The sequence below is a fragment of the Gymnogyps californianus genome, chromosome 20 (assembly GCF_018139145.2).
Source record: "Gymnogyps californianus isolate 813 chromosome 20, ASM1813914v2, whole genome shotgun sequence".
NCBI classification, from domain to species: Eukaryota; Metazoa; Chordata; class Aves; order Accipitriformes; family Cathartidae; genus Gymnogyps; species Gymnogyps californianus.
Genome location: NC_059490.1, coordinates 721,381 through 748,746, shown reverse-complemented (window position 1 = coordinate 748,746; position 27,366 = coordinate 721,381). Strand labels below are relative to the sequence as shown.

At 40.3% G+C, this 27,366-nt stretch overlaps 1 protein-coding gene across 1 annotated transcript; it reads left to right on the top strand.

Annotated features, from left to right (window-relative positions):
- HSF5 (heat shock transcription factor 5) lies at nucleotides 1–27,366 on the top strand. Its single transcript, XM_050909135.1, is given in 7 exon segments — nucleotides 1–571; nucleotides 3,394–3,765; nucleotides 11,912–11,932; nucleotides 11,935–12,008; nucleotides 17,074–17,598; nucleotides 22,674–22,833; nucleotides 27,298–27,366. Coding segments are annotated over 7 exon segments (1,791 nt in total). The 3' UTR covers nucleotide 27,366.

Sequence of the window (27,366 nt, the reverse complement as noted above, 5' to 3'; positions counted from 1 at the left end):
ATGGAGGAGCCGCGGCTGCCCGCCCCCATCAACCCCAACAACTTCCCGGCCAAGCTGTGGCGGCTGGTGAACAGCCCGCGCTTCCGCTCCATCCGCTGGGACGCCCGCGGCGAGGGGCTGCTCATCGACCAGCCGCTCTTCGAGTGCGAGCTGCTGGGCGCGGCGCCGGGCCGGGCCGCGGGGCTGGCCGGCGATGGGGCGGTGGGAGCCGCCGACCTCTTCAAGACCAAGAACTTCACCAGCTTCATCCGACAGCTCAACCTCTACGGCTTCCGCAAGGTGGTGATGGGGCCGGTGGGCGGCATGGCAGGGCCCGGGCCAGGCCCGGCGGCTGGCGATGACGGCGGCTCTGCCGGGCTCCTGCACCACTTCCACAGCCCCCACTTTCGCCGTGACCGCCCTGACCTCCTCGTCCACCTGAAGCGCCTGACGAGCGCCAACAAGGCGAAGCTGGCGGCTGGCCTGGAGGTGACCAGCCGCCCGCCCAACCGCTTCCAGCGGCTGCTCGGCACGTCGCTGCACATGGACCCGCTGCTGCCACCCTCGACGCTCAGCAAGGCTGACAGGCCCGGTGAGGCGGGGCGGGCCATGCGGGGTCGCGGTGGGTTTGAGAAGCACTGGGTGGCACGGGGTCTGAAAACTGGGACTCTGCTGAAGGAGTTACCTGTCCTTGCTGGTGGCCGCTCAGTTCACCCGGGGTAGGATAACAGTTGTTCTTCATGCAGGTAGATCTGCTGCCAGTAAGCATGGGTGACATGGTTCACATCCGTGTTTCAGTCTGCCTGTAGACTACAATACAGTCCCCGTTGTGTACTACACTAAGAACACCCTTACCCCATCTCTGTGGAGCTGGCACAGCTCTACCAGATGAGCATTACTGCTCCTTGCCCATCAGTAGGGATGCTCAATAAGCTCTCATTAAATCTGTGTGAAACGATGGGTTGTGCGCAGTAACAACTAGAGCATCCTGTCAGTTTTGTGCAAAGGAGAAAAGACCTGGTAGTAAGATTTCTGACAGTTGTTTCCTGAAAAAGAATTACAAGCTAGATAGCTTTTAAAGAGGATTGAATGAGTAGGTGAGAGCTGAAGAGAAAAAAATATTTTTGAAAAGTGTCAGAACATGTTTTCTTTCTTTCTAACCCTCCTTGAGAGGATCTGAGTTTTCCAAGACAAGTCGGAGCTCTCAGAGGATTATTCCACAAATTCTGTATAAGCAGGAGAGTATTGTAGTTGACGCTGCGTAAGGAAGATGTGAATATCTTGTTTTGCAATGCTGTTAGTCCGATCGAACTGTGGGCTGCTACCAGAAGAGCAGTCCTACTTCCCATTCCCTTGGTCGCACATTAGCCTCATCTTCCTTGCAGCTGATACAGCAACTGTGTTGGTTCAGCACAGTGATCTGAGGAGAAGACTCGAGCGGCCTGTTTGCGGCTGGCTCTCGGGCCAGGGTGATGCACCATGTGGGTGCAGAGCTGTAAGGCTCGATGCGGGAGAAGTGGCAGGACTGTGCGACCAGGAGAAGGGGAGAAGCGGTGGTACTGCTTCCTGCAGCACCAGCCCGCATTGAGAACAGAGTAGGATGTCATGATCCTTACTCTTGGTTACTGTTTCAGAGCAGGAACTGTCATCTAATTCATGTGGTGTTTTCTATGATGTGAGTGGAACTACACCTGTAATACCAAGAAAACAAAATGAAGTATTTGAGAAGGGAATGAACTTACTTCAATACGGAGGCTAGGAAGCATTTAAATTAAAGATTTGGTGTTAACATTGTTAAGACTAAGATGAGTCATTACAGACTTCTTCAATGAAATCTGGTCTGAGTGATGTAATGCAGGCCATTGGTGGAGTAAATCCTAAGAAAGATGCAGCCTTTTAATTTTTTTGGCCTCTGTTTTTATGGGTGCAGTTTTAGAGAGCTTTTGCTCTAGGAGTCTCAGTTTCTAGAAGGAGAAAGAACAAGGAAAACATTGGGTTTTACATGCAGTCGAGTTCTGACAGGCTGACAATTTACCGTGCACTCTGTACGGACTATTTAGGGGCATGTCTTTGCCGTAAATGTGAGGTAATTTGATAGATAAAAGATATTTTTGTTTGCAAAGTATCAGTCTGTTCCAAATGTCTTGCAACATGTAACTCTGTGTTAAACATCCAGGAACAATTCCTGTAAAGTAACTGGTGCTTTGTAACTTGTCATCCTGTGGTGTCTTGTTTATGTGTTAAAACTAGATAATCTTAATTTCCCTATCCAAAGGTAAAATATAAACAAAGGAATTCTCATCCCTCTGTTCATTCTCTGTTTATATATGGTAAAAATACTGAACAGGAAACAAACAGTCCTATACATTAGCTCTTACTAAATTTTCAGGGCCAAGTGGTATTTATTTAGTGATTCTTAATGATTTAATATGAACTTGCAGAATAATGACTGTATGTAACCCATTTCTTGAATTAGTTCCCATCAGAGGAGTGAAAGAGGTAAATGTGAGGCTATTTTTGTAAAAAGTCCTTTAGAGCGTGAATTGGGAACTAGAGGCCTGAGAAAGCCTGACTTCTAGATAAACCCTATTGACGTAAACTATCCTGAAATTTAGAATTAGCGTGGCTGTATACAACACTGTGGAAAAGTCACAAATGCAGTAGTGCTTTTAGGAATTCAGTGAGCATAGGCGTTCTTGGTGTTACTGTCAGTGTTTCAACAAAGTCACCAAAACCTCTAATAGAAATCGAGCTGTCATGGTATAAGAGCATATACCATTTCATGAAATAATAACTGACTAAGAGAGGAAACTAAGAGAAGAACAAAAGGAATATCTAGGAAATAAAAAAATGGCAAAGTTTGGGATATTTTAGTCTAAACTGAACTAGTTGAGCTGACTGGAAAAAAGTTGGCTTTGAATTTTTTTCTTGACAAATTAAATGACTTGTCATAAAGTACTTTCAAAGTCACTTGGAGGATTTTGACATTGCCCTTCCCTTAGCTGCCTATGAGCTGTCAGCTTTGGAGTTTGGTAAAGTCTTGCTTTATGATTTCTCGGGGGTTTTGGTTTTTTTTTTTTAATGTATTGTCTGATTTAACACACAGTACTTTCTAAATTACTTTGGTTTAGTAAGTTACTATGCATTTTGATTTGTAGCACATTTCTGAATACTGATTAAGGAGATGGAATGCTACGTAGACAACTGTGCGTTGGCACTGCACTAATATGCCACTGCAGCAGTTACTGTATGTTCAGCTGGAAGAATACAGTCCGTTTCTGGATTAAGTATATTGGAGCAAAGGCAGTCTTCCCCAGTAATGTTGTAGAGCCTTGGCTCCTCATATTGCCTTTCATTGCCTGTGAAAACTCCTTTCCTTAACACTTGTTTCACTTTATTTTGTACCCACTGCAGGACTGCTGACTGTAGGACAGTTTCATCAACCTTATCATCGAGACAGTTTCTTTCCTTACTCCTACATATCGACCTCATCCCAGAACCACGGCACTTTACCGACAAAAAGTTTAGATTGGACTCCAGTTCCTTCCAGAACATGGCAGGGTTCTGTTGGGTTGCTTCCAAAGCATGAGGCTTCCCCACCTTTTCCAGATAAAGGGGTTGCCTTTCCGGTACTCCAAAGGTTTCCAACAGAGGTCACGTACACGCTCCAGCCTGTTGCCTCTCCTCTGCCGCTTCAGCAAGGGTCTCAAACCATTGCCACTTCCCTTCCAAAATACAGCAGCTACGCATCTTCAATGCAGTACTCACAAGCCTGCTATCCAACAGGTATGAAAAAAATTTCTGTGCTTGCTTTTCAAAAAGATATTTAAAAGTGATAGTTTTAAATATTTTTCTATAATGCTCTGTCATGTGTACATCTCAAGTGAGAATTAGATAGAAAGTGTAAAGTCTAAAAGGAAGAGAGACCTTTAAAGCAGAAAGATTTTCTGTTTGGTATTCCTGTCGTTCCTCCAGATTTTGAGCATTCCCTGCTGATTTTCCACATAGCCTCTCTGTTGAGGTTAAAGGGCGAGGAGAAAAACATTTTTCCACAACTAGTCAGTGTTAGGCTAACTTTCATATTTTTTTTTTATTAAGCAAAACTAGGACGATGATACTAAAGCAGTGAGAACTTGTTGAAAAGTAGTATACTAGTTCTTGGTCTCATGTTTTCTCAGGTTAAGTTTTTAAAGTCAAAGATCAGTCAAAAGCATTGTGTAGAATATTTCATTCTGCTCATACTGTTCTAATATCTTATTTTTTTCCTTGCTTAGCTTCTTTATGTTGTTTTTTTTTTATGCACCGAAGACTAGAAAGTACAGAAGTCTTGACCCCTTTCTTTTGTCTAAAATGTTTCTGCTAAAATTTTCAGTCTCACTTAAGTGTTTTTATTCTTCAGAAGGGAAGTTGAAGCAAATTATTGTTCTTTTCCTTGCCCTTACCTTGAATTGGAAAAATCACGTGATAGGTTATTTTTCTGGAGGTGGTGGTGTGTTTTGTTTTGTTTTTTTTAAATTTCCCTAAAACTTCTGAAACTCAGAACATAGTGACTCTGTCCTTGAACAAACTAAAGCTCAGTTATTGTTCTTTCCTTCTGCCTATTCCTCCCTTGGCAGCTGCACCTTCACTAAGATCTAAGATCCCTGTTTAGAAATTCTACATGTGGCTTTCTCCAAGTACAGAGTGATATCTTCACGTCTTTTGTGCGTGTCTTCTGAGACCTCTGCTGAGAACGTTTCGTACAATAATCACTAGTTTCCATAACATCATTTTTGTCAAGGAAGGATTCTGAGGAGCTAGGCGTTTCTTGTGGACACTCTTAAACGTTTAAGAGACAGGCAACTTTTGCCATATGCTCCTTGCCCTGTGCTACTTACAAAGATTACCTACTTACAAAGATTACTGCGGTGGCTAGAGCCTGCATTACCAGCTGCAAACTAGTAAGTCTTCTCCCAGGAGCAGGGTGTCCTGAGAATCATAGAATGGTTTGGGTTGGAAGGGACCTTAAAGATCATCTAGTTCCCCCCCTCTGCCATGGGCAAGGACACCTTCCACTAGACCAGGTTGCTCAAAGCCTCATGCAGAATACCTGCTTAAGGTGGGAGATGGTCCTCACTTCATGTTTCTATCGGTTACAGAGCACAGGCTGAAATTCATCATATTGAATTTTAGATGTCTGTATCTCAACTAGTCCCCCAGACCTCTTCTATGGTCAAGGGAAGGAAATGGGCAGCTCTGGGGTGCGATTCTTATAGCTTGGTTTAGAGTTTGTCTTGGGGTGAGATTACTCATGTCCTGGAAGTGCTTGTTTTGCAGTACTGACTGTAGAGGAGTTGAGGGAGACTAGCATAGATTTAGACATGAATATGTAGATCTCTGTAACTGGATGATGCTAGTCTCTCTCACTGGAGTTATAAAAGTTTAAAGAATAAATTGGCTATGTTGTACAGGTAAAATCTTCCGGGATGGGAGGTGGGGGGGAGAGCATGATGAAAGCATACCAAATTTTTCAAGGAACAAAAATTACAGTGTAATTCAAACTAAGATAGAGAAACTTATGGAATCTGAGGCTTTTGAAAATTCCAATGAATTTGTTAGTACTTCTGAGAAGATAAGTTTGACATTTCACTAGAGAGTATTACAAATCTTTTAATTTTCACTGTCACTTAGAACTGTCTCAGTATTTTTACTTCTGTGCCTGTGTATCTCTTCTTGTCTCTGCTATCCTTTCTTCTGTATACTATAACCTACAGAATGCTGAAAGCTTATTTCTTACTATGTCCACGTGAGAAAGTGTGCTTTCCTTCATCTTGAGAGCACAGCACCAAGATTATATTATATAAGAGCACTTATTTGGAAAGTGATGGTTAATCTTAAAATATGTATTTCATAAGTGAGGGGACTAAAGAGTATATGTTCAGTCTTATTCTTGACTCTCTTCATTTCACTTTTTAAATCCCATTAAATTAAATCAAAGTAGAACTTTGTCAAAATATTTCTTTTTATGTATATTCAAACTTGTTTGTTAACTTCAGTGACGAAAAGATTTCCCTGGTTTTTCAATATGATTCTTATTGAAAGGGCAGTAAAATAAAAGACGCTCATCTGGATCTTTTCTTCCCGCTAGCATTAAACCATAATTGTTTTAAGGATTTTGTTCTGTTTGCTTTCAACTATCTGCAAAACCTTTGATAGTAGTAGGATTGCATCAAAGAAATGCAGTGAAGCTTTATTATCAGAGAGTATCCTAATAATGAAAAATCAGTCAAGGAGACTATGTGAGAAATGTTAGTTATTGGTGCCACCTGGCATTGCAAGTCCAATCATGCCTCTCAAATACATCTGTGGCTGTAGGGTTCCTTTACATATGATAACCGTTGTGGTGAGCGGTAGCTTAGGAGTAGTCATGTTACTCTGACTAACCCTCTGTTAAGATAAATAATTTTCTTTGTATGTAAGGCTTAAAATTCACATGGTCAAAAAGGGATCCTTAAAATAAACAAGCAGCTGAAAACATCTGTTTTAACACAGCATGAATGGCACCATATTTTCCCTTGAGAAAAGCAGATTAGATGCATTAGTAATGCACTTGTAAAACTAGTTGTAGGATTCATCTTGCTTAAGATTCATCTGAATGTATAATAGTTAGGTGTATATGCCTGGGCTTGTCATCTAGATTACATATATAGTCAGTAGAGAGAAACAGGCACCTCCCAGAGGCTGAGTCATTCCAACTTTCTTAGACGTATGCCTTTGGAAGACAATTAATTTCTTTGTGATGAGCCTATTTGTTCATTGACTGGGCAGAGAGTTGACAACTGCTAGACATCTGAGTCTACGTAGCAGTAAGGCAATTAATCCCACCTAAATGTTTAAGTTCAAACAACGTTGTCTTTCCCACTTTCCCATATTGAAGAGACCTCGGGTATCATCTTCATTTTCATCAGTCTTTTGGTTGGTAAAGGATCAGAGCTTGCATAGTTTTTGTACTCTGGCCCGTTCCGATGCGTTCATTGATCTGGCAGGAACAGGCACAGCTGCATTCCCGAATTTCCTACACAGCTTTGAGTACTGTTGACCCAGTTGTCTGATGAGTAACTAGCGTCTCTTAGGCATAACTTTTGGACCTGACATGGTAAGTTCACACTGAAAGGGATGGTCTTAAGGTTCTTCCTTGGTATTTCCCATGTAGTGCATGCTCGAGTAGAATGGAAGATGCTGGAGAGTGTCAGTTTCATTCCCTTTGGTCCAGCTGAGCTGATAATAACACTCATCAATATCTGTTGCTATCTTGAATGCATAGAGATGATACATGCGTTCCTTCAGTTTCCAACACATCTTTGGAGAAATTATGGTGGTTGTTCAAGCTTGGAAAAGATCTGCTGCTGATCACATTGGGTTTGCATTTATTTTGGGGCTTTCAGCTTTCCTGAGCTTGCATGTAGTATTGGAACATGTACAAGTTCAAGTGTGTACACATCGAACTGTAAGCATGGAGCTTTTTTAATGTTCTTAGATTTTATTTACATTTAGATTCTAACTTTCAGATACATTTGGCAAGATATATCTTTGCTAAAACCATGGCTGACCTCAAGCATAGCTGTCCGTGTCTATGCTACTGTATTAGACTTTGCCAGGAAAAGTGCCTGGGTGTCTTGATCAGCTCTATCATTAGATCGTTAGCCTGGTTAGCACTATCCCCCAGAAGTGCTGTGCTTAGTTCAGCGGTTGGTGTGGGCTTGGAACCAACCCGACAGGCTGTTTGGATGTGGCTGTTTTGACTTGGAAGCGTAAGAGATTTTAATAGTATTAACAGACTCTGTGCCAGAGAATGGATCTGGATGCATTTAGGTTACTGGTAGAGCTGTAACCTTCATGTCTTCAGCAAAGATTATGATTGATTTGTTCTCCTCTATTGAAACATTGAGAGCTCACAAAATAATAGTCTCAAGAGAAGGAAGATGTATATAAGAATGTGATGTTAATATTGTCATCCCTCCAGCTAAATTTCACGTGCTTATTTCTATACAATTCATCCAATTTTTCCAGTGTTGAGAAAACAGGATTTAGTGAATGCCTCAATAATTCTCTAATGAACAGTTCTCTGCTTTGGAGGCAAGAATACTAGCCTTGATCAGACCAAATGTCCATATAGCTCATCATTTCCTCTGACGGTAATGCCCAAGGAGGAGTGCAGGAGTAGAGCAAGCATGGACTGATGCTTTTCCAAAATACTCCAATGGTGTGGGCTCAGGAAATTAATAAACCATAACATGAGTTGTATTTAATAGCCCTCAGTGGATTTCACTTCCATGAACTTGTCTGTTTCTCCCAACCAATGTAGACTTGTGGCATATACATCATCTGTGACAAGGACTTCATTTCACAGCTTAATTGCGTTTTGTGCAAAGACCCACCTTTTCATGTCTCTTTTGACCCTACTGCATATTCATTAAATCACCATTTGGGTTTTGTGGGAATGTGTCTATATCCATATCCCGCTCACTGCACCGTTTGTGATTTTAAATACTTCTGTCTTAGTTCCTTCAGTTGCATTTTCTCTAGAATGGAGAGTCCTGCCCCACTTAGCTGTTCCTTCAGGAAGGTGTTCTGTGCATCACCCATGTTGCCTTCCCCGTAACCTGTTCTGTTATTGTCTTATTGAGATGTAGAGTCCAAAAATATACATGGTGGTCCAGGTATGGCTGAATCATGGATTTATACAGTGGAGTTCCTATTTCATTCTCTGTTCCCTTTTGTACTATTTCCTAACAATCTGATTGTTTCATTTGTGACTTTGGAGGTCTTTTTGACAGCTGCTGAGTGTCAAGCTGATATCTTCCTGAAACTATCTACTACAATACCAAGATCTTGATTGACAGCTAAGAACCCATCATTTTCTGTGTGAAATTAGTTTATTTTTCCTAAGTGCAGAGCTTTGTCTGGTGGGTGGTGGCTTTGGGAAACTCATAATGTTTTTTTTTTTCCATATCTTTGTAGCTGACTGCTCTTTTCTGACAGGAATAACCTGGTATTATCAGCAAGCATCACCTCACTGCTCACTCACTCTAAAGTACTTTATTAAAATGATGAGCAGCATGAGTTCCAGTGCAGGTCCTTGGGGACCTCCACTGGCGACCCCACTTACCTGTGAAAAGTGACTATTTATTTCTATCTTCTGTGTTGTATCTTTAAAACAGATTATTTTTTAAACGTACAGCCTTCCCTCTCGTGCTGTTGTTGCTCAGTTTTCATCAGAGTTCCTGATGATGACTTTGTTAAAAGCTTTTTGGAAATCTATATATCATATCGGCAAGATGACAGTTATCCATGTTTGTTTACCTACTGGAGGTCTTTCAAGAGGGCAATGAAGGCTGACTTCTCTTAAACAAAAAGAAGTCTTCTTGACTGCTCCCCATTATACATTATCCAGTGTCAACTAATTCTCTATTCCATTGTATTTCCTTCTAATTTTTCTTACTCGGCTGTCAGATTTATAACTTGTATTTGCTTATAAATTTTTTGTTAACATACTTCGAAATAACTTCTTTTAAAAGTATTGATTTCTTTGCCTGATTTCTTTGCAACCTCTTTGGATATCCAAAGATATTTTCAGTATGTTTGAAAAATGGTCATTCTACTTCTGTGCAAGAATATTTGTGATGCAGAGTGTTCAGTCCTTTCCTTGTTCCATGAACCGTGCTCTTCATTGATCTCCGCTTCTTCTCAGGGCTCTGTTGCTGGGTTGGTTATAGCCCTTGCTGACAGCAATTCCATTTTCATAAATCAGTGTTCATATTCCCCATATTGTGTCCTAAAGAGTGTGTGAAATTTTCCATCCGTAGCTTGTATGGGCAGAAGTATGTCTCTTTTTTTTGGCAGAAACCAAATCTATTTTGAGGCTGATCCATCTTGTTTGATGGAAGGGGCTGTATCTTTTTCTTAATTTGTTCAGTAAATATTCATTTATTCCGTAAGATGCCATTCATCCCTGTCTCCTTAGTATTCAAAGGAGATCCGTGTTCACTGTCAGTTATTTCATAACAGCCGGTGACAGAATGTTCTTTAGCTGGTAATGTCTTTGGATATGACTAGATTAACTATATCTTAGACAAAAGAGCTTAGAAATTTCTTCTCTCCAATTAACAGGGTAGGACAAAAGCATGTGAGTGAAGAAGGTATGTTTGTTGAACCTTGATTCAATTTGAAGACTTGGAAGTATTATAAATGAATTGACACCTTCGCCTTTGATAACACTGCCCGTCAGTAAATGCTTTCTTCAGTGTTATTTAAAAAGTTGTTTGGATATGTGGTTACTCTCCTTTTGTGCCTATGGGTGATGAGTGGTACTTATCTCAAACTGGCCTCCATCTTACGGTGGATTTGCTTCTTAGCTGACTACCGTTAAGACTACGTTCATGTCTCCCATGATATTTCCATAGATCCAGTTGTTCTTGCTATTAGATCAGTCACTGCCATAGCCTATAAGCTGGCAAAAAAAAAAGTTCTTGTGAGTGCAAAACATTCTTTTTATGCAACATTCTGCATTTCAGAACCATTCAGAATCGGTCATCAGTCTAGTCTTCTACACAGTTATTTTTGTTCTCCTCACTTTGATTTACAAACATAATAATTCATTTCATTAATTAGTTGCTTTGCTATAAGCTCTACTAACTGTAAGAATACTGTCATTTATATTTTACTTGTAGCATTTTATAGCATATGATCTGGACTTAATGTTTTACACTTACCTACTATTTCACAAGCACTTTTTCCCTTCAGGTCCTTCCTTTTCCTTTCTTAGAAAATAGGTTCTTTGTAATACGTGTTTGTTTTTCCTTAGAATCACTCTAGCAGGTTACAAGAAATTTCTCCTTTGTCCTTGCTCTGTTGCATTGTTTTTACACTAGCCCTTCAAAAGTTTTCTTTGGTAGTTTTCCTGGGTTTGTAAGCATACTTTGGAGTTTCCAGTGAGTGAAACCCAGATATCATTTAGGGTTTTGGCAATATCCAGAATTGTAATATGTTCACAGATCATAGAATGTTCTTCTGAAAAATGTCCAGATTTCATCACAAAAGTTGCTCAGAATTAGCTTTTGAAGTAGCACGAGTCATACACATATCTCATGCTTCTTTAGAAGGATGTCCACTAGCTCTTTCTGTGTTGTTTAGCTGCCGTGTTTGTTGCTCCAAACTGCACAAAAATTCAGCAACATCATATTAAAAAGGGCAATAGGTATAGATATTAAAAACCCATATTGGTTATCGTAGCAACTGTCTCCTGTGAAATCCCATGTCAGGCATTGCAAATAAATTGATCTGATCCATTCGCCATCTCAAGTTATACTTATTACATTTACTTATTACGAACATTGGACTAAATTTGATTTCATCAAGGATTTCTCTCTCTCTCAGAATGATTGCAGATTTTAAAGATTATCTGTCCTGCAAATAATACCTTTACTTTTAAATTATCTCTGCCTGTTACCAAAAAATAATACCTGCAGAATACTGCCTCATCTACAAAGTTGCTTTTTAGAATAAAATCACTGTTTAATTTCAGTCTGTGTGTGTGTATAAACATCTAGGCTCTTCCTATGTGAATCCACTTTCTGTGGTATGTTGTGATGAGAAAGTCAAGCAGCCAAATCAAAACAGTGATATTAAGATACAAAAGACTGTGATTATGAAGTATCCATGTGTGTGTATATCAATTTTACAATATATATTTTTAATATATGTACACATATATTAGAATAAATATTTTTTAAGATTAAGAAATCAGTCGTAAAATCACTTGGGAGTTAATAATACATTTCTGGAACTTAGTTTACTGTCTGATTATTGAAATGTTTAATCAAAGTAGGCAATAGAACTCTGCATACCGAAGACAAATTCTGGAAGTCTGATAACTGTGTTTGAATTCTTGCAGCTGCACTGCAGTGTTGTTCACCGCTGCCCACATAGATCCTCTGACTGGCTGTGCTAGTCCTACAGCTTCGACGTACACCCACTGCAGCTTTCTCCAGGTGAGTGTAGCATACTGAAATCAGGTGAAAGCGGAGGAGACTGTAGGAATGAACTGTAGGCTTGTGGACTTCTGGAGTGAAGGATATAAATTTGAAAATTGATCTGCTTGAGAAAGTGAAAGTAATGAGGTTTACAAATATCTATTTCAAAGAACCACTGAACATTAAATGGGTAGTTTTGTAATTCAAGTTAGGTTTCAGGGTAGCAGCATAGTGGGTGTCCTCATCAGTGGAGTGTTTTTTTCTGTGTAAGTTTTTTGCTTGACTTCACCAGAATTCATTTTAGTTAACGAGTCTACGTTTATCTTTGAAGAATGTCCTTGCCTGGACAAAAAGAGATTCTTTAATATTATGAAAATACTGGGAAACAGCTCCACTTTTTTGTCCCAGACAGCATTCTGCAGTCCTGAGTTTCATTCGATGCATGAGAAAAACTAAGGTGACTTTTGGATTTGGCCCCACCTCAGAGATGTCTTACTAAAGATAACTACAGTACTTACTGTAAATGCTTTATATAATTCCAGTGGAAACTGCACCTTACTTGGAGGGCCTGGCTTATCAAATATCAAAAGATCTGAAGTAAAAATGCAAGGGCTTCCTTTTCTATTACAGCATAATGCATACACTTTTTTTTTTTCCTCACAGAGGACAAGCAAAGCAAGTTATGCTTATGTGTGTTGAAAAAGGGTTGACCTACCCAAGCTTGATCATCCAGTTTCCTGTCTTGCAAATATCAACCTTTGTCTTTTATTCATGATTTTTTTTTTTTTTTTAATATAAGCTTATCCAAGATGGCCAGGTTATGGCCAGCATAACATGTTGGTGTAAGGATATAAATAGCCACTGGCCATTGATACTGCGGTATTTATTTTTCACACAGTGCATCTTTGTCCTCTTACTTTCATCACAAGCTTCTTTTTCATCCAGAACATGAGGATCAGTCTGAGTGATGGGAAGTTACAATCAAATAATTTTTTATCTCAGAAGGCTGAGATCAATGTTTGGGATAGCAAATCATTCCAAAGGAGTCATCAAGGGTGGTGGTGTGGCTAGATTGAAAGATAATATAAATACACTGTCCAAAGGGTCTAGTAAAAATCAGTTGTCTGGAGAAGAAAGTCCATGGGCAGTGTGTGGAGTCAAAAGAGATTTAGGCCACTTACTAGTGGATGCTTTGATAATACAACTCTAACCAGGGAACTCCCAGTCAAAAGCTACTGGTGCATCTGGGCAGAGATTGCTGGAAGGTAATCCTCTGTGTGAGCAGCCCAAAGGCAAGCAGTGGCATAAATCAGTTTTACCAGGTCAGTAACTGGCTGTCACTGAGCAGGGTAACACAAATATCATACAGAAAGGATCAACAGGACTTCCTGAGATTTCTGAGTCGTAGTGTAGCATAGATCATTTCTCCTGGAACAAGGTGACAGGGGCTGCGCAGATGGTACAGAAGACAGCGGTTTGCCTGTGGCTCTCACTGCGCTGTGGGGAATAATCAGTTTACCTTTCGTGTGCTCTGGGGTAGATACTTCCTCAAACTTCTGCTGAGGGATGCAGCCAGCTACAGTATTGATCATCCCGCCCTGCTTGTGTATTGATCATCAGTAACCACTTGCACAAATCCTCAAAAGCAGTAAAATTAATCAGCCCTGGCTGACTAAGCATTTTTATCGTTCTTTACAAAAAATAGAACTTTTGCATTGTATTGTTCCACTCAATATCTTCCACCAGTTGCAGGAATTCAGTGCAGTGCTGCTGAAGGGTGGTTTGCAGGGCGTTTTAGGCTGTTTGATCACGCTTTGGCCTACTAGATACTACTGGCAAAGTCTATACAAAACTGCTGGACCAGTCCAGAAGACAGCAAGCCGTATCAGCACACTGGCAGTCAGCAAGCTGATTATCAGCCCTGTTTCTGTTGGATCCAGATAGTGCTTTGTGGTCTCAGAAGGAAAAACAGGGACGTTGGACAAGAAAGCCTAAACCTTGTGCTAGTCCCTCCTTAGTCTTGCAGAGAGCATCACTTTAAGTTTAGGAGAGATTAAGACAGGTACAGTTTCTTGGGGCTTGGAGGCCAGCTGCTGGGCTTGTACAGTACATGCCTGACCTGCTGAAAGTGTTAGGTGACCCCAACTGGGACATGGGCAGACAAGGCCAGTAAGTAAATGTCTGTCTGCCTGCGGTTTGCTCTCCAGAAAAAGCTACAGAGAATTACCGCGTGGAACGGCTGATGAGGGTGTATGTCTTGTCAGGTTTCTGAAATCAAGGTTTCAGAGATTTGTATTACACTCTCATCACAATTGCTTACAAAACTGGGAGCTCAGGTACAGCTTCATACTCTTTTTCATTTGGGTTCTCCTGAAGTGGGGTGTGGATCAGTGTGATGAATCAGTATCCTTGGATAGGAATGAGTCTTGTGAGAGAAAACTACTGCTATCTTCTGCAACAGCAGTTCTGGCAACTCACAACCGTTAGTGCAGTATTTCCCTGCTGCTTTATCGTAGGTGTGAACCAAGGCTACATATTGGATTTTAGTGATTTTTTTTTTCTTTTTTCCTTTTTTTTTTTTTTTTTAACTAGCAGCTCTGCTATTTGGTTGTTGCTGTTAGCATTGTTATTAAGCTGTCAGTATTTTGTTGTGGAACTGAAGCAAGAGGTAACTGGAAATGGAAGAAATAAATGTGGGAGAAAAAAGAAGAGACTTTCCTGACCTTAAAAGCAGTTCTGAGTAGTTTGCTTTTATTTGTAGTAAGAATGACAATCAGCCATGTTATTTCAAAATGAGATTGAATCTGAACTACTTCTGAATAATTGCCCAAGCACTCAAGCCAGATTGTTTCAGTCCTAGCAGTCCCTGAAAAGGTGTGATTGTGCTTTACTTCCTGCGTACACTATGCTAATCTTGTAAGTGAAATGCCCATCTTCCCTTTCACTTTTGCTAAATTAGACCATTTTTCCTCTTGAGCTCAAATGACCAGCAAACTATTAGTCTTTTGAGTCCTGACTTCTCAATCTTTTATCACTTTTCATTGTTTCATTGCTGCCTCCCTCCCATCCTTGTCTGTCATATCTTCTCTAGAGAAACTAAAAGGATTTAAATCGTATCTTTGTGTGGGCACTTTCTCCTATTGGAAATGCGTATGAGATCCTATAGTGCATCCAAGAAGATGATATGTGTTAGAACAGCTTCAAGCTGAGGTACCCTAAGAAGAGGCAGAAAAAGTTGCAGTGTGGGTGGGTGGTTGGTTGGTTGGTTTTTGGCAGGGATGATCTCATCCCTGGACAGTTGACTTTGTAACCCAGATCTTACTTAAAATCCTGGCTACTTAAGACAATAAACAAGCAATGCAACAGAAATGTAACACCTTGATAACAGTTTAAAAAATACAACTGAAAAAAATATTAAATGAAAGGAACTATGTTTAAACCTGTATCATAAAAATAAAAAGGTGGCTTGCCTGTAATGAAAAGACTTTGCTTAACCTAAATTTCTCAAATTCCAGGTTTTATCTTCCCCTCCCTTCCCCACCCCCCTCCACAGTTTATGGCTATCTGCAGACTGGCACATCTACATGAATCCACAACAGGACTTGACTTCATACACCCAGAGGAAGGGATCTCATCTCTTTGTGGTACATCCTTCAGGGACTTCAGATGTTCATGCTGCTAAGAGACCAAGTCCTTCTCTGGCATTTGATCTGATATGGCTTTCCTAGTAGGTGATCCTGTGGCTTCCTGGTCTCTAATTTATTCATCTACGGAAGTAGCTTTTTATTAACCCATTATCTCAGCTAGAAGGTCTGAGGATAATCAGGCACTAAGGACTAATCCTTCATACTAGATCTCTTCTAAAATAAGATTGTATTTTAAATGTACCTGCGTTTCTGTTCAGCATCATTATATGACTCCTATTTGTCAGAAGAAATTATGCTTCCAGTGTCCTTTAACTCTGAGTCATCTACAGAAGAAATAGCAGTACAGACACTGGCTGTTAAAATGTGATTTATCATTTTACTTGGGTAGGACTTGCTGCTTTTGAAAAACTCTTCATTGTCTTCTTTCTGCTCTAAATGTTCTTTGATTTATATGAATTCTGCTAAAAAAAATATCATTGGATTGCTAACTGTGTCCTCTCATCTTGTGATGTCGTTACAGTGAAATCTTTTAGTAGCGTTCAGACCAGCTCTGTGATGGCAAAGGCAGCCTCTACAGGTTCTCCAAGAAGTGTTTCTGACCTGAAGATCTATAGGGCTTTTATAGAGATTTATGTAGACTTTGAGTTGTGCATTTGTGGGACACTGTGTCGTGACAGGAGTGTCCAGATGTGAGGCTGTGACAGACAGGGCAGTTCTACAGTATTTGTTTTCATAGGTATCTGAACTCCCGTTCATTTTGGGACTGGAGCATCCCTGGGAATCAACCCTTGTGTGGATGCGTATATGGACAATCACTTGAAGAGGAAAAAGATGTTATTGGTAAGTAACTGTGAGCTCCTCAAGTTGTGTTGTCCATATGCACATTTACAGCATATGTGCCTTTTTCTCTTGCTTAAAAATCTTGTGGTTTGCACTGTTTTTATACACAACAGGAATGCTTGAGTTTTAGAAGAACTGAAGGCAGGTAGATTTGCGTTATCATTTTCTATCACATATGTGCCAGGTGAAGGGGGTGCTTCTAATGTACCCCCACAGGTCCTACTAAGACTAGAAGTCTCTGGTTTGAATGCTTGGGTATACTTACACCTGCAATGCAAAGGGTATGCAGACAATGCATCTGAAGGAGTACACAGGTACTGGTAACTAACCTTCTCTCCAGGATAGACAGTGAACAGAAGAAAGCAAGCGTGCCAGGAGTAAGGTGGTTAATGAAAAACAAGACAAAGTAGTAGCCTTTTTTTTTTTAATTAAACCTGCTGTTTAAACTGAAAATAACAGACAATCTTTCAAGCTTTTGGATAAACAAACACTTCAGTTGATGGCTCAGGTTCATTTCCAACGCCTTGCAGAACCAATACGCATCCTGTCATTGTAATTTTTTGATATAAAAGTTCACTGTATTTTGTTTCTCCCAGAGTCCTCCAATGCAGTCACCTTATGCAGCTGAACTTCTGCCCTCTAACTGGCCACGTAATACGTCTGATGAAAACAAGAAGACAGAAATAAATCTTGAAGCTGTGTTTCAGATTGTTGATGAGATGCGTTCATCACCCAAAGCTGAAATGGTGAAAGTGGAACCTGTGGAGAGCCAGTGTTCAACCCCTCAGTCTAACAGAGGTCAACCACTGCTGGTTAATAGTGAGAATAGTGATACACCTTCTTCAACTGAGGAAAGCCAGCTGGAACCTCTTACTCCTGTAGCTTCAGACACATCATTTGTGATGGGAGCAGATCAAGCAGTAACCTGTTCTCCATCACAGCCTTCTGAATTTCTTTGTGCTACCCATACCACTGCGTCTGTAGAAAGTGCTGCTGCTGAAATAGTGCAAGAATCTGTGACCACACAGGAAGCACGTGAAAAACAGAGAGAACAACCAGATCACTGCCTGACTCAATCCTCTGTAATGTTTGTTCAGGAAGGATCGTTCAGTCCAGAGCAGGTAAGGGGTAAAGGGAGATAAAACAACATCTTTTTCTGAGATAACTTTATTTGATAGTAATGCTAGGGTTTGGACTGATAGCTTTCTAATATTCTTGCCTGCTTAAGAACTAAAGGCTTCTTTAATTAAGCTTTTAGTGGACAGTGAAGGGTTTGCTTGGTAAAGCAAGATTTAAAAAAGAAGAGGGAACGAAAAAGTATCCCACGTTAATGAGCATGAGATGTGTTAGCCTGTGTTGGCCAAGTTAGGGAGCTCATTTGCATGGGAAAAATACATAGTGCAGGTGTATTCATGGTGATGAAAGGGGGAGCTTTTTTAGGTAATAACAGGTGAGAATTGCCACTGAAGGCAAAGATTTTTGTTTAAAATTTAGATAAATGGTTACATTGTTTCTGATAAAGTTATTAAGTTTCTGTTTTCTGTGGAAAGTATAATTTATTGACATTTGAATGGTATAAAGCATCTTCATTTGTTTATACTTTGTGGTGTCCGACAAGTTGTAATTGTGCTTTGGTTTACCTGTGCCTGGTCTTCCCTGTATACAAAACTGTAAGTCTCGTGTGCAGTGAGGGGCATTCTAGATGGTACTCTGTTAAGGCACCAAATGCATGCTCTACCTTTTTTGTTCTGAAAACAAAGTAAAAGCAAGAGATTGACTGCATCTGTTTCTGCTGCATGAGACCTACCTTGCATGTAGGCACTCAAAATTTCATTTCTGTGTATGTGTTGAAGCTCCTGTTGCATTGTGCTATCAGTATCTTGATGCCTTCAGTACAGTTTATAGCTTGCAAATCCTCAGCTGGTGCAAACTTGATAGTTCTTAGTCATCTTCCTCTTGGGTATCTTTATAGAAAGAGATGTATATTCTGATCAAGTCTCTGACTAGACTGTTCTGCTCAGTACTGTGTAGAGAAGGGCATGTCCTTGTGCTAGTGCTTGTAGAGTTGGCAGTACTCCTTAATGAGTGTCCACTCATCATCTTAAGTGTTGTCTGCACTTTAAACATTGTCAGTTTTGACAACTTTTGAAGTGCGTTTTTAGCAGTGTATTTTTCCATTGTTGAAGGCCTTTGGAGTTTGTGGTCCAAACTCCCTTGTTAAGAACTGAGGGATTAAGTGTGTGAACCATGGAGTTGTTGGGGGGGAGAGGCGTTCCGGTTTTGAGGCCCTATTACTTGCGTAATTGGTGAGAATCCCGATGTTGGTCCTGGTCTGTTTATCTGGACGTTAACTGGTTAAATAACTGGGGCTTATTCTGTGTTGAAGAGGAATTCAGGGACATTAGGCCTTTTGTTTGACAGATTCCCTCTTTTTGTTAGAAATATTCTTTTTCTTACTAGTCTCTTTTTCCCAAACTCAAGAGAGGCAAGGTTAACTTAACCCTCCAGCTGCCTCTGTCTAGTGGTGTTTCCAAAGCCTGGGATCATGGCAGGTGCAGAACTCTCCAGAGAAGGCTTCTGTGCTTGTACTCCCATCAGGCTCCTACATAGTTTGCCATCTTCCTTATCCTTGAATCTGGAAGCCTTCTGAGGCTTTCAGTAGCTGTCAGTGCCATGTAATTCAGAGCAAGCTTACGACAGAATAGTGGCCATGCACAGAAGAGAGTTTTATTCCTCTCTGTAGGAGCAGAGGAGGAACAAATTCCTCCAGTGTTAATACAAGAACATCAAAACAGCTCTGCTGGGTCAGATCAAAGGTCTGTCTTGCCCAGTGTCAAGTCTGAAGACAACAGCTGTAATCTGATACGTAGGGAAGAACAAGGCATGCAAGTAGAACAGGGCATTCCTCCTATACTTTCCAACTACTCTCAACTTGAGGACTTGGAATGATACCCTATACTTAACCTTAGGTTTCTCTTCTGTGGACCGAAGTCAGTCCTTGAAACTACGTCAATTTTAGCGTACAGTTTCCTTTGACCAAGCAGATACTTTGCTGACGATCTATTGCACGAAGAGCTTCCTTTTGTTCCTTTTCAGCAAGGCTGTTCCTAGCTTCATGTGATGCTTCCTGGTTTCTGTCTCGGAAGAGACATTCAACTGTCATCCCTGGCCGCTTACGGCATGTCACTTGTGATTTTACAGATCCCTTATCACAGCCTCCGCAGTAGTCTTTTTCCCCGACTATACAGTTCTGCTGTAGTTTCCTCTGCATGGCAGCTGCTCCGCAGCTCTGGTTAGCTTTGGGTTTGTTCTCAACTTTTTCCATTTCTACTACATACTTTTTTGAAACGAAGAGGGCATTGAAGTTGTGGGAGAACTATCCATTTTTACAGTGGCACAAAGATGTTTGCTGTTTTGTTCTCTATTTCTTTCACAGTATTTCCTAGCATTTAATTGCTCCTGTGACAGCTATTGAGCCTTGAACTGTCCTCCTCATAGAACTAACAGTTTAGTAGAAACCTGCTTTATTCTGCTTTCCTGATTTCCTAAAAGATAGCAAATTAAAGAGCAATTCTTTACATAAAAAGGATGAGTACATTCAATAGTTCAGATCCAGCGTTGTCCTCAGCCTCAGTGAATTCCTGTCCTAGACTTTTGCAGATTTTGGCCTTTAGTGGGCATACTTTATTCCACTCCTACTCATAAGAAATATTTTATTTTCTTCCTAAAGTCGAAATACAACATTTCTGTAATGCTTGATCAAGAGGAATTTGCCTCCTATTTTTTTCAGTCTCCTTGTCAGTATACCTGTCTGAAGGTTGAAACTCTTGCTTGCTTTGGTGAAGGTAATCCAGCAAACCCCATTCATGTGAGCTGTTAATTTTAGTACCTTAGCTTCTCATCATGATTCCAGCCGGGTATAGGTATAGTCCAGTCGCTGTCTCGTAAGTCATGTAACCAGTGAGACGCAGCAGATTTGGCATTTTTCAATAATTGAAGTGAAGAGGCAAAACTTTTACATCCATCAGCTTTAGTAGCTTTGTTTGATTATCCGCCAAACAACGTTTGGGACTCTGAAATTGCCGGAGTGCTAGGCCTGAGTGAAGAGTCTGTCCACAGATGCGGTAAATCCATGGTCAGAAGCATGTTCACTTAAAAAAACAAACAATAAAAAAAAGAGATAACTTGGGAACCAGATTTGTGTGGGCTAGGCTGATGCTATTAGGATGAAAATCTTATTATTGCCTTTTTTATATTAGATTACTAAAGAGTTGGTGTGTAAGATCCTATAAACACAGTGATAAAAAGGAATCTGAAAGGGGTACTGTGCAGTATCATCGCTCTTCAGCTTCCACACACACAACTGTAAGGCTTAAAATTGGACACAGCATTGCAAGTACAGGTTCACCAGTGAGGGGGAAATTAAATTCCCTCAGTTTCCTGGCCATGCTCATCCCCGTGCAGCCCAAGGTGTCGTTAGCCTTACTGGCCACTGCAGCATCCCCAGGTCCTTTGTAGAAGAACTGCTAGTCAGAGTGTCTAGACTTCTTTCAGCATGTGGGCTAGTAATAATTTCTTAGTAATCAATATCCCAATATGCATTTGTTTTTGTTTATCAAACAATGCAGTTTGATTTCTACATCCCCTGTCTGATACTGCTCTTCAGTTCATATTCATAGTGTATCTGTTTTTCTCTTTTTTTAAATAATGAAATTTGTAGAATTGTTTCTAGAACAGTTGTCCTGTGGAGTATGCAAATTAGGATGCTTACTTGAGAAATCTTCCCTTCTCTCACTAGTTGGTTAAGACTGCTTACTCATTTTTCTAGAACTTATTATTATGTAAATGTCACCAGGAGTGGAGAGGTTTAGATCATAAGTCATGAAATTTGGATTCTAGCTGGTGAGGGTAGTGAACTACAGTCCTCCTTCCTGCTCTTTGTTTTTATGCCTAGGAAGGAGTTGTGGTTCAGATGTTGGACAAAAGGCATTGCTAGCCAAATGGTTTTCGCATGGCCTTGTTAATAGTACTAATGCAATACGTACAGACAACATGTTTCAAAGAACAAATACTACTGTGAAGTGGGTATCTAGCAAGTGCAGGAGGCATGTTGGGGGGAACTAGCTCTCCCGGGAGTATTCAGTTACTGTATTCTCACAGGCCTTTTTGAATATTATTATATAACTTTGACAAAGAATGTATATGTATTTCTATTAATATGCATACACATTGCCTTTTATGTATTTAACATTGAGTACGACAGACTCAAAGTGGAGAGTGTGATTTTTGGAATTACTAATATCTTATTACCAAGTGTGATGACCTTTTGTCCTCTGTAAACTCACACATACCAGTTTTAAAAAGGTTTTTTTTCCTTAATAGAAGGAAACGTTGCAGGCTTTGAACGATCATTCATCTTTAGGATATTGATTGATAGGATATTTGCAGAGGAGATGAATACTCTAGAACAGGTGATAGTGAGAACTTCTGTCTCAAGGTAAACTCCAAGTGCTTAACTCTGGGCCTTTACTTCCTCAGTGGAATAGAAACATAACTTGGTTGGTTGGCTTTTTTTTTTTTTTTTTTTTTTTTTTTAAACCTACAGATTTTTGCCACATGATCATGGAAATATACCAGTTCAGTAAATGGTTGCCTGCAAAATACATATGGAGCAGCAGCAGAGGGCTCCAAAAAGCAAGCAACACATTATAATTTAATGCCTTAACAATTGGATGGGGTGGGGTGAGATTCCCAACCAGAAATGTGTGGCTCGCATGTGTAGTTTTGCATCACACAGCTCTGTCAAGTTGTTTGAGCTAGATGTGTCATTACTAATACACGTGTTGGTAACAATGAGTGCACCTGGATTTCTTCTAGCTTATTTCTTATAGCTAGTTTGATAACTGAGGGCAAGGTTCAGACTGTGAGGACATGTACCCTAACTTTGTATATTCTAGTTTTCTGATTTTGTGTTTTGCTTAATATGACATTTTGTAAGAGCTTGAGTTTCAATTTGGCAACCTTAATTCTGAGTTAAAAACACTTACTATGTAAACCATCTAGGCAGTGTTCAACACTTGTTAGATGTCCTTTTGGAGTGGAGAAGAATAGTTATTATTTTGTCCCTAAAGTGATTACAAGAAAATATTGAGTGATCTTTGGTTTTATTTCTTTTTTTGTGTGTTTTTTTTTTAAGGAGAATACTAGTGTTAAATGTGAATCCAGTATGTCAGAGACAGAAGAGAGACAATTCACTTCAGGAACTGAGCCTGTGAACAAATCTGTAGAAGAGGCAGATTCATCTGTAAAACCTAGATGCAGGAAAAGAGAGAGTTCACACAAGGGCAAGTCCCCTGGTAAGAAGAGATTCTACATTTTTTTTAGAGATTACTGAGACAGCTACTCTGAAACTATTACAGAAAGGGGAGTTCAGAATAGTTTAGTTATTGTCTGCAGTGTAAGTACTTCACTGTACCTTCATTTAAAATATTATACTTGTACAACCTCTTAGTGTACTTAGCAACACGCTTCTATAGATATGCTTGCGCTAATTACTCTTATGTCGAAAAGGGTATAAATTATACCAGTAAGTAAAGCCTGAAGTTCTGGGAGTTGTGTCAGAAACCTGGATGTCACAATATTGAGATGAAGTCCATAGATATGTTTGCTGGAGGGTGACAGTGCTGTGAAGGAAACACTGAGTAATGAGGTGACTATTGAAGTAACAGGGAAAAAACCCACCAAACTGATGAAGTTAGTGTAGAAGTCCAAACTTTTTGTCTCAGATCACTAAATAAATTTTGTACCAGTCTGCTGATATGTACGCTGAAACATGAGGAAAACAAGCAGCAGAACATCTGAGGCCAAACAATTCACGAATCTAGTAACTAAAGGAAAAACCTAAATGTCCACAGATTAGAGACACGTAAGAGGACACAAAGAGTACTTTGGATCCATTCTAGAGGAAAAGTTATTGCAGCCTGGAAGTCTCCTAAGAAGCTATTTCCCTTACAGCTGTTCATCAAAGAGCTGATTGTAGAGTTTGAAGAGCTGTTGCTCACTTCAAAGGGTGGTTTCTAGATTCCAGATAATGATGCTAGTTAATAATTCAGCTCATAACGCACATCAGTTTCAAATATTTAAGTAAGGAATAAAGTCTTTTTGTCAGGAGGCTGAGAAAACAGGTTGGATGCCATCTTGAAAGAAGACAGGATTTTGTTTAAAACACAGAATTGAGAGTTCTTGTTCAATTACTTCCTAGTACCATGGATAATTAGCATACTTCTCCGCTTTCATATCTAAAGCAAAACATTTGCTTAATATGCCAGTTGTAAAGTTACGTACAGGAACATTTTGGAAAGCATTTCCACGGGATTGTTCCACAGAGATGAAACACTGTTACGCTAATGCTAATTAACAACAATTAGCATAGAGTCTACTCTCTGGGAAATGTGATAGTCATCCAGGTCTGCGTTTCCACTGTTGTACCTTTTAGGCTTGGTGTACATGTAAAGGGTAGAGAGAGACAGCCCACCTGAGCCAAACATGATCAGGCTCAAGTTGGCCCAAAATAAATTGGGCACATGACACAAGCCTCGAAGCTGGCATAGCCCGTCTCCTGCATTTCAACTGCAAGCCTGAAGCAGACAGGTTTAAATAGAAGCTGACTTCTGTTGCTCTCACTACCTTTTTGTCTGTCAGTACCTCCTTTCCTCTGGGACTCTTTCGAAACAACTTCTTCCTTAATCTTTCTGTGCTAAAATGTTGCATGATGACAATTTCCAGGTATTTCTTCACAGCTTATCCTCTGAATGCGATTGAGTCCTGTCCGTCTTCCTCTTTTCATTTGGGCGCTCATTTGCAAGTTTCCTGAGCTTGCACTTGGATACATATCCTGCTACAGAGAAGGCTTTTGTTCCATCTATTTCAGTAGGCTGTTGACACGATTCACTTTTCTTTGTTATGTGGTGACACCAAGTTCTAGACACCACACAGCGAGAGCCAACGTAATGTGGTACCAAAGGCCACTGCAATGAAGATGGAAGGAAAAGTCACTCCTGTGACTGGGAGCAGCTCTGGGCCGAAACCAAGATGATAATCTGTATAAATGGGCCAAGAATCAGCCCCTCCCTTCTGGAGAAGGCCTTACTTTCCTGTGAAGAGCTGGACCGGATTTCTTTGCATTTTGTAGCTATTCTGTAGCAAGAAAGACAACCATCGTTTTACTAAAACAGAGTCTCCAGGATTTCCCTCCATACCTGCCAGCCCATCTCTGCAGCACCATAAATCACTGAAATAGGTTATCTGTTTTCTTCAAATGAAAAACAATATATTTAACCAACGTTCTCAGCTAAATTCTAGTTTACCAGTTTTAAGAACATCCTGCCAACCAGGGTCAAGAAGAAAGGTCTCTCTAGTCCGTTGTCCTGTCTCCAACAGTATCTTTGGCATTTTTGTACTATTAAGTAGAAAAGGCTTCAGTAAACTTTTCTTCAACTAATTTTTCTAGTCACTTTTTGAAGCCATGCAAACATTTAGCATCCACTGTGTTTTTTGTAAGTTAATGTCATTAACAAGGGTTAATCACACAGTGGGTGAAGAACCCTCCTTTTTGTTTGTTTTGAATGCAAGTGTTTGCTTTAACTGTATCTTTACTCCTTATGCACTAATTGTCTTTGTACCTGACAATTTGGCAGAGGGACCCCGTTTTCTTTGGTAGCAGCAGAAGGACAACTATTTGTGAGTCCTCCCCGGAGTCAGAGGCTGCAACAGAGGGTGCAGAACTTAATTTAGCACTAAGATACATCATTGCAAATGAGTATAGGCTGTGTTATCTGTTCTCTTCGCACTCTTTTTCTTGAGAGACGGTGGGTATGGCTCTCTAGTTCCTGGCATGTTTATCACATTGAGGTGTGAGGGATAGTTCACCTTTTAGGGACCGCTTTTTTCAGCCCCAGGCTCTTTCTTAGGACATAGATTTGAAGGTGCTGATGATGCATCTTCTTTCTCTGCTACTTTCTAGTTAAGCTCATCTATAAAATGGGATTTTTGGAACAAATCTTTCTCGTTGTGTTGGCACCATCCACACTTGCAACAGGAGTCCTTTTGGACTTCACGAATGATTGATAGGAACTCTAAATTCTTCACGTATCCTTCCCCATCTCCTCTGCATTGTACTCCACAGGTACACTCAGCTAGTGAATATAGCTGTACTGGACCTAAGATCTGTGGTTTGTGCTTCCTCTTCTAAAAGAGTACATAAGAAGGACCAGATTCTGATCGGAGAAATTCTTGTTTGCAGCCCTTCTTTCTGGAAATAGGGATCTCAGAGTGGAGCAGGTGGAATTTCTTACTTCTGGATTTAAGCATTTAAGCATACTGGTACATTAAGGAAAAAGCTTTCTTTCTCAATGGCTGGCCATATATTTTTTGTGAGTCATCTAGTCTTTCAAATAATGTGGCAACTTCCTCTAACTTTTTTTGCTACAAAAACACAGACATAATGCTGAGATGCTACTGACTCAGATGAATCCATCCTTATCATGCTGCAAGGTGCCCTAGACATTTACCACCCACTCCCATGCCACTACAGTTGTGTCACTATGCATTCCCTCTCATTCACTCCAAGGTAAATAGATTTATAGGTGCAATTGCTACAGGCAAATCTTCGTTCAGGCAAGGTCTCCCATGCTATCATATGTTCACTTGAACTATTTCCTGCACCTTCCAGCAAAAAATAATTTTACTGTTCATTTAGTTTTCCTAGTAGGTCACAGTGAGATCTCCTATGAAGGTGTTAAGAGTTAACGTGGGGACAGGCCTGACCCTGAACTCCTCAGCATCTCCAGTCTGAAGCCCAAAGTGAAGTTGCTCTCAGGGGTTTGAACTGCAGCTTCTTGCTCTAGCTCAGTTGCCGTTACCTTTACTTCATTATATATTCAGTGAAGGACCTTCAAATTACCTGTCCTGGCAGTCTGCTGTTTTGGATGAGTGGATGTTACACCCTGTCTCCTAACTTTACAGAATTCAGAGTCCTGTTGTTACTAGTCCCCTCATTTCTCCATCCCAATGCATTTTCAAGATTTGTTCCCAACAGAGTCTGCTTTGGCAGGAGGCGAACGTCAGAAAGTGCAGAACTGGTGCCTATTGGGCAGGAACTTTGTAGTATAGAAAAAGAACAAGGGCTGGAGATCTTTTCCTAAGATGTGAATGTGTCTGTTTAGAGATTAAAGTTCACGTGGGTGACATTTGCTGCGGTAGTGCTGTTGTGAACTTCTCAGGGTACTTATTCACTTTCTTGACCTGCAAGATCTGGCCATACATTGGAAGTATCTCCATTTTGCCGTGGATCAAGGTAATTTTCAAAAAGGAATCTCTTGTTTGTCCTTTCTGTGACACCACGGGTTTTCTCTAGGATCTTGGCACCAGCTATGCCGTACTTTGAGGCAATTGTACCTTTTATGGATAAATGAAGGTGCATGTCACAAGCAGAATGGGCACTGCTGTAGATACTGCCAGGGTTTTATAGTAATTAATGTTTAGCAGTTGGTATCCATGGTAGTGAATGCACATATAATTAATATATCTTGAAGAATGGGAGCACTTTTCTTATAATTTGTTTTGTTGTTCTTTTATATTTAAAGTTTTGAAAAATTACAATAATTCCTATTCTTTAAACAGTAGGCCTCAAATTCTCAAGTTATAGTCTGCCTTTCAGGCCATATTATATAGTATCTGATAGAAGTACAACCGCTATGTATGCTGCCAAGTGAAACATATACAAGGACGAATATTTACTCAGTATTCCCTTTTCTTCCTAGATCTCCATCTGCTGGTAGATGTGGCTTGCAAGCAGGGGTACTTTCTGAAGGAAGAAACAAGAGAGTGAG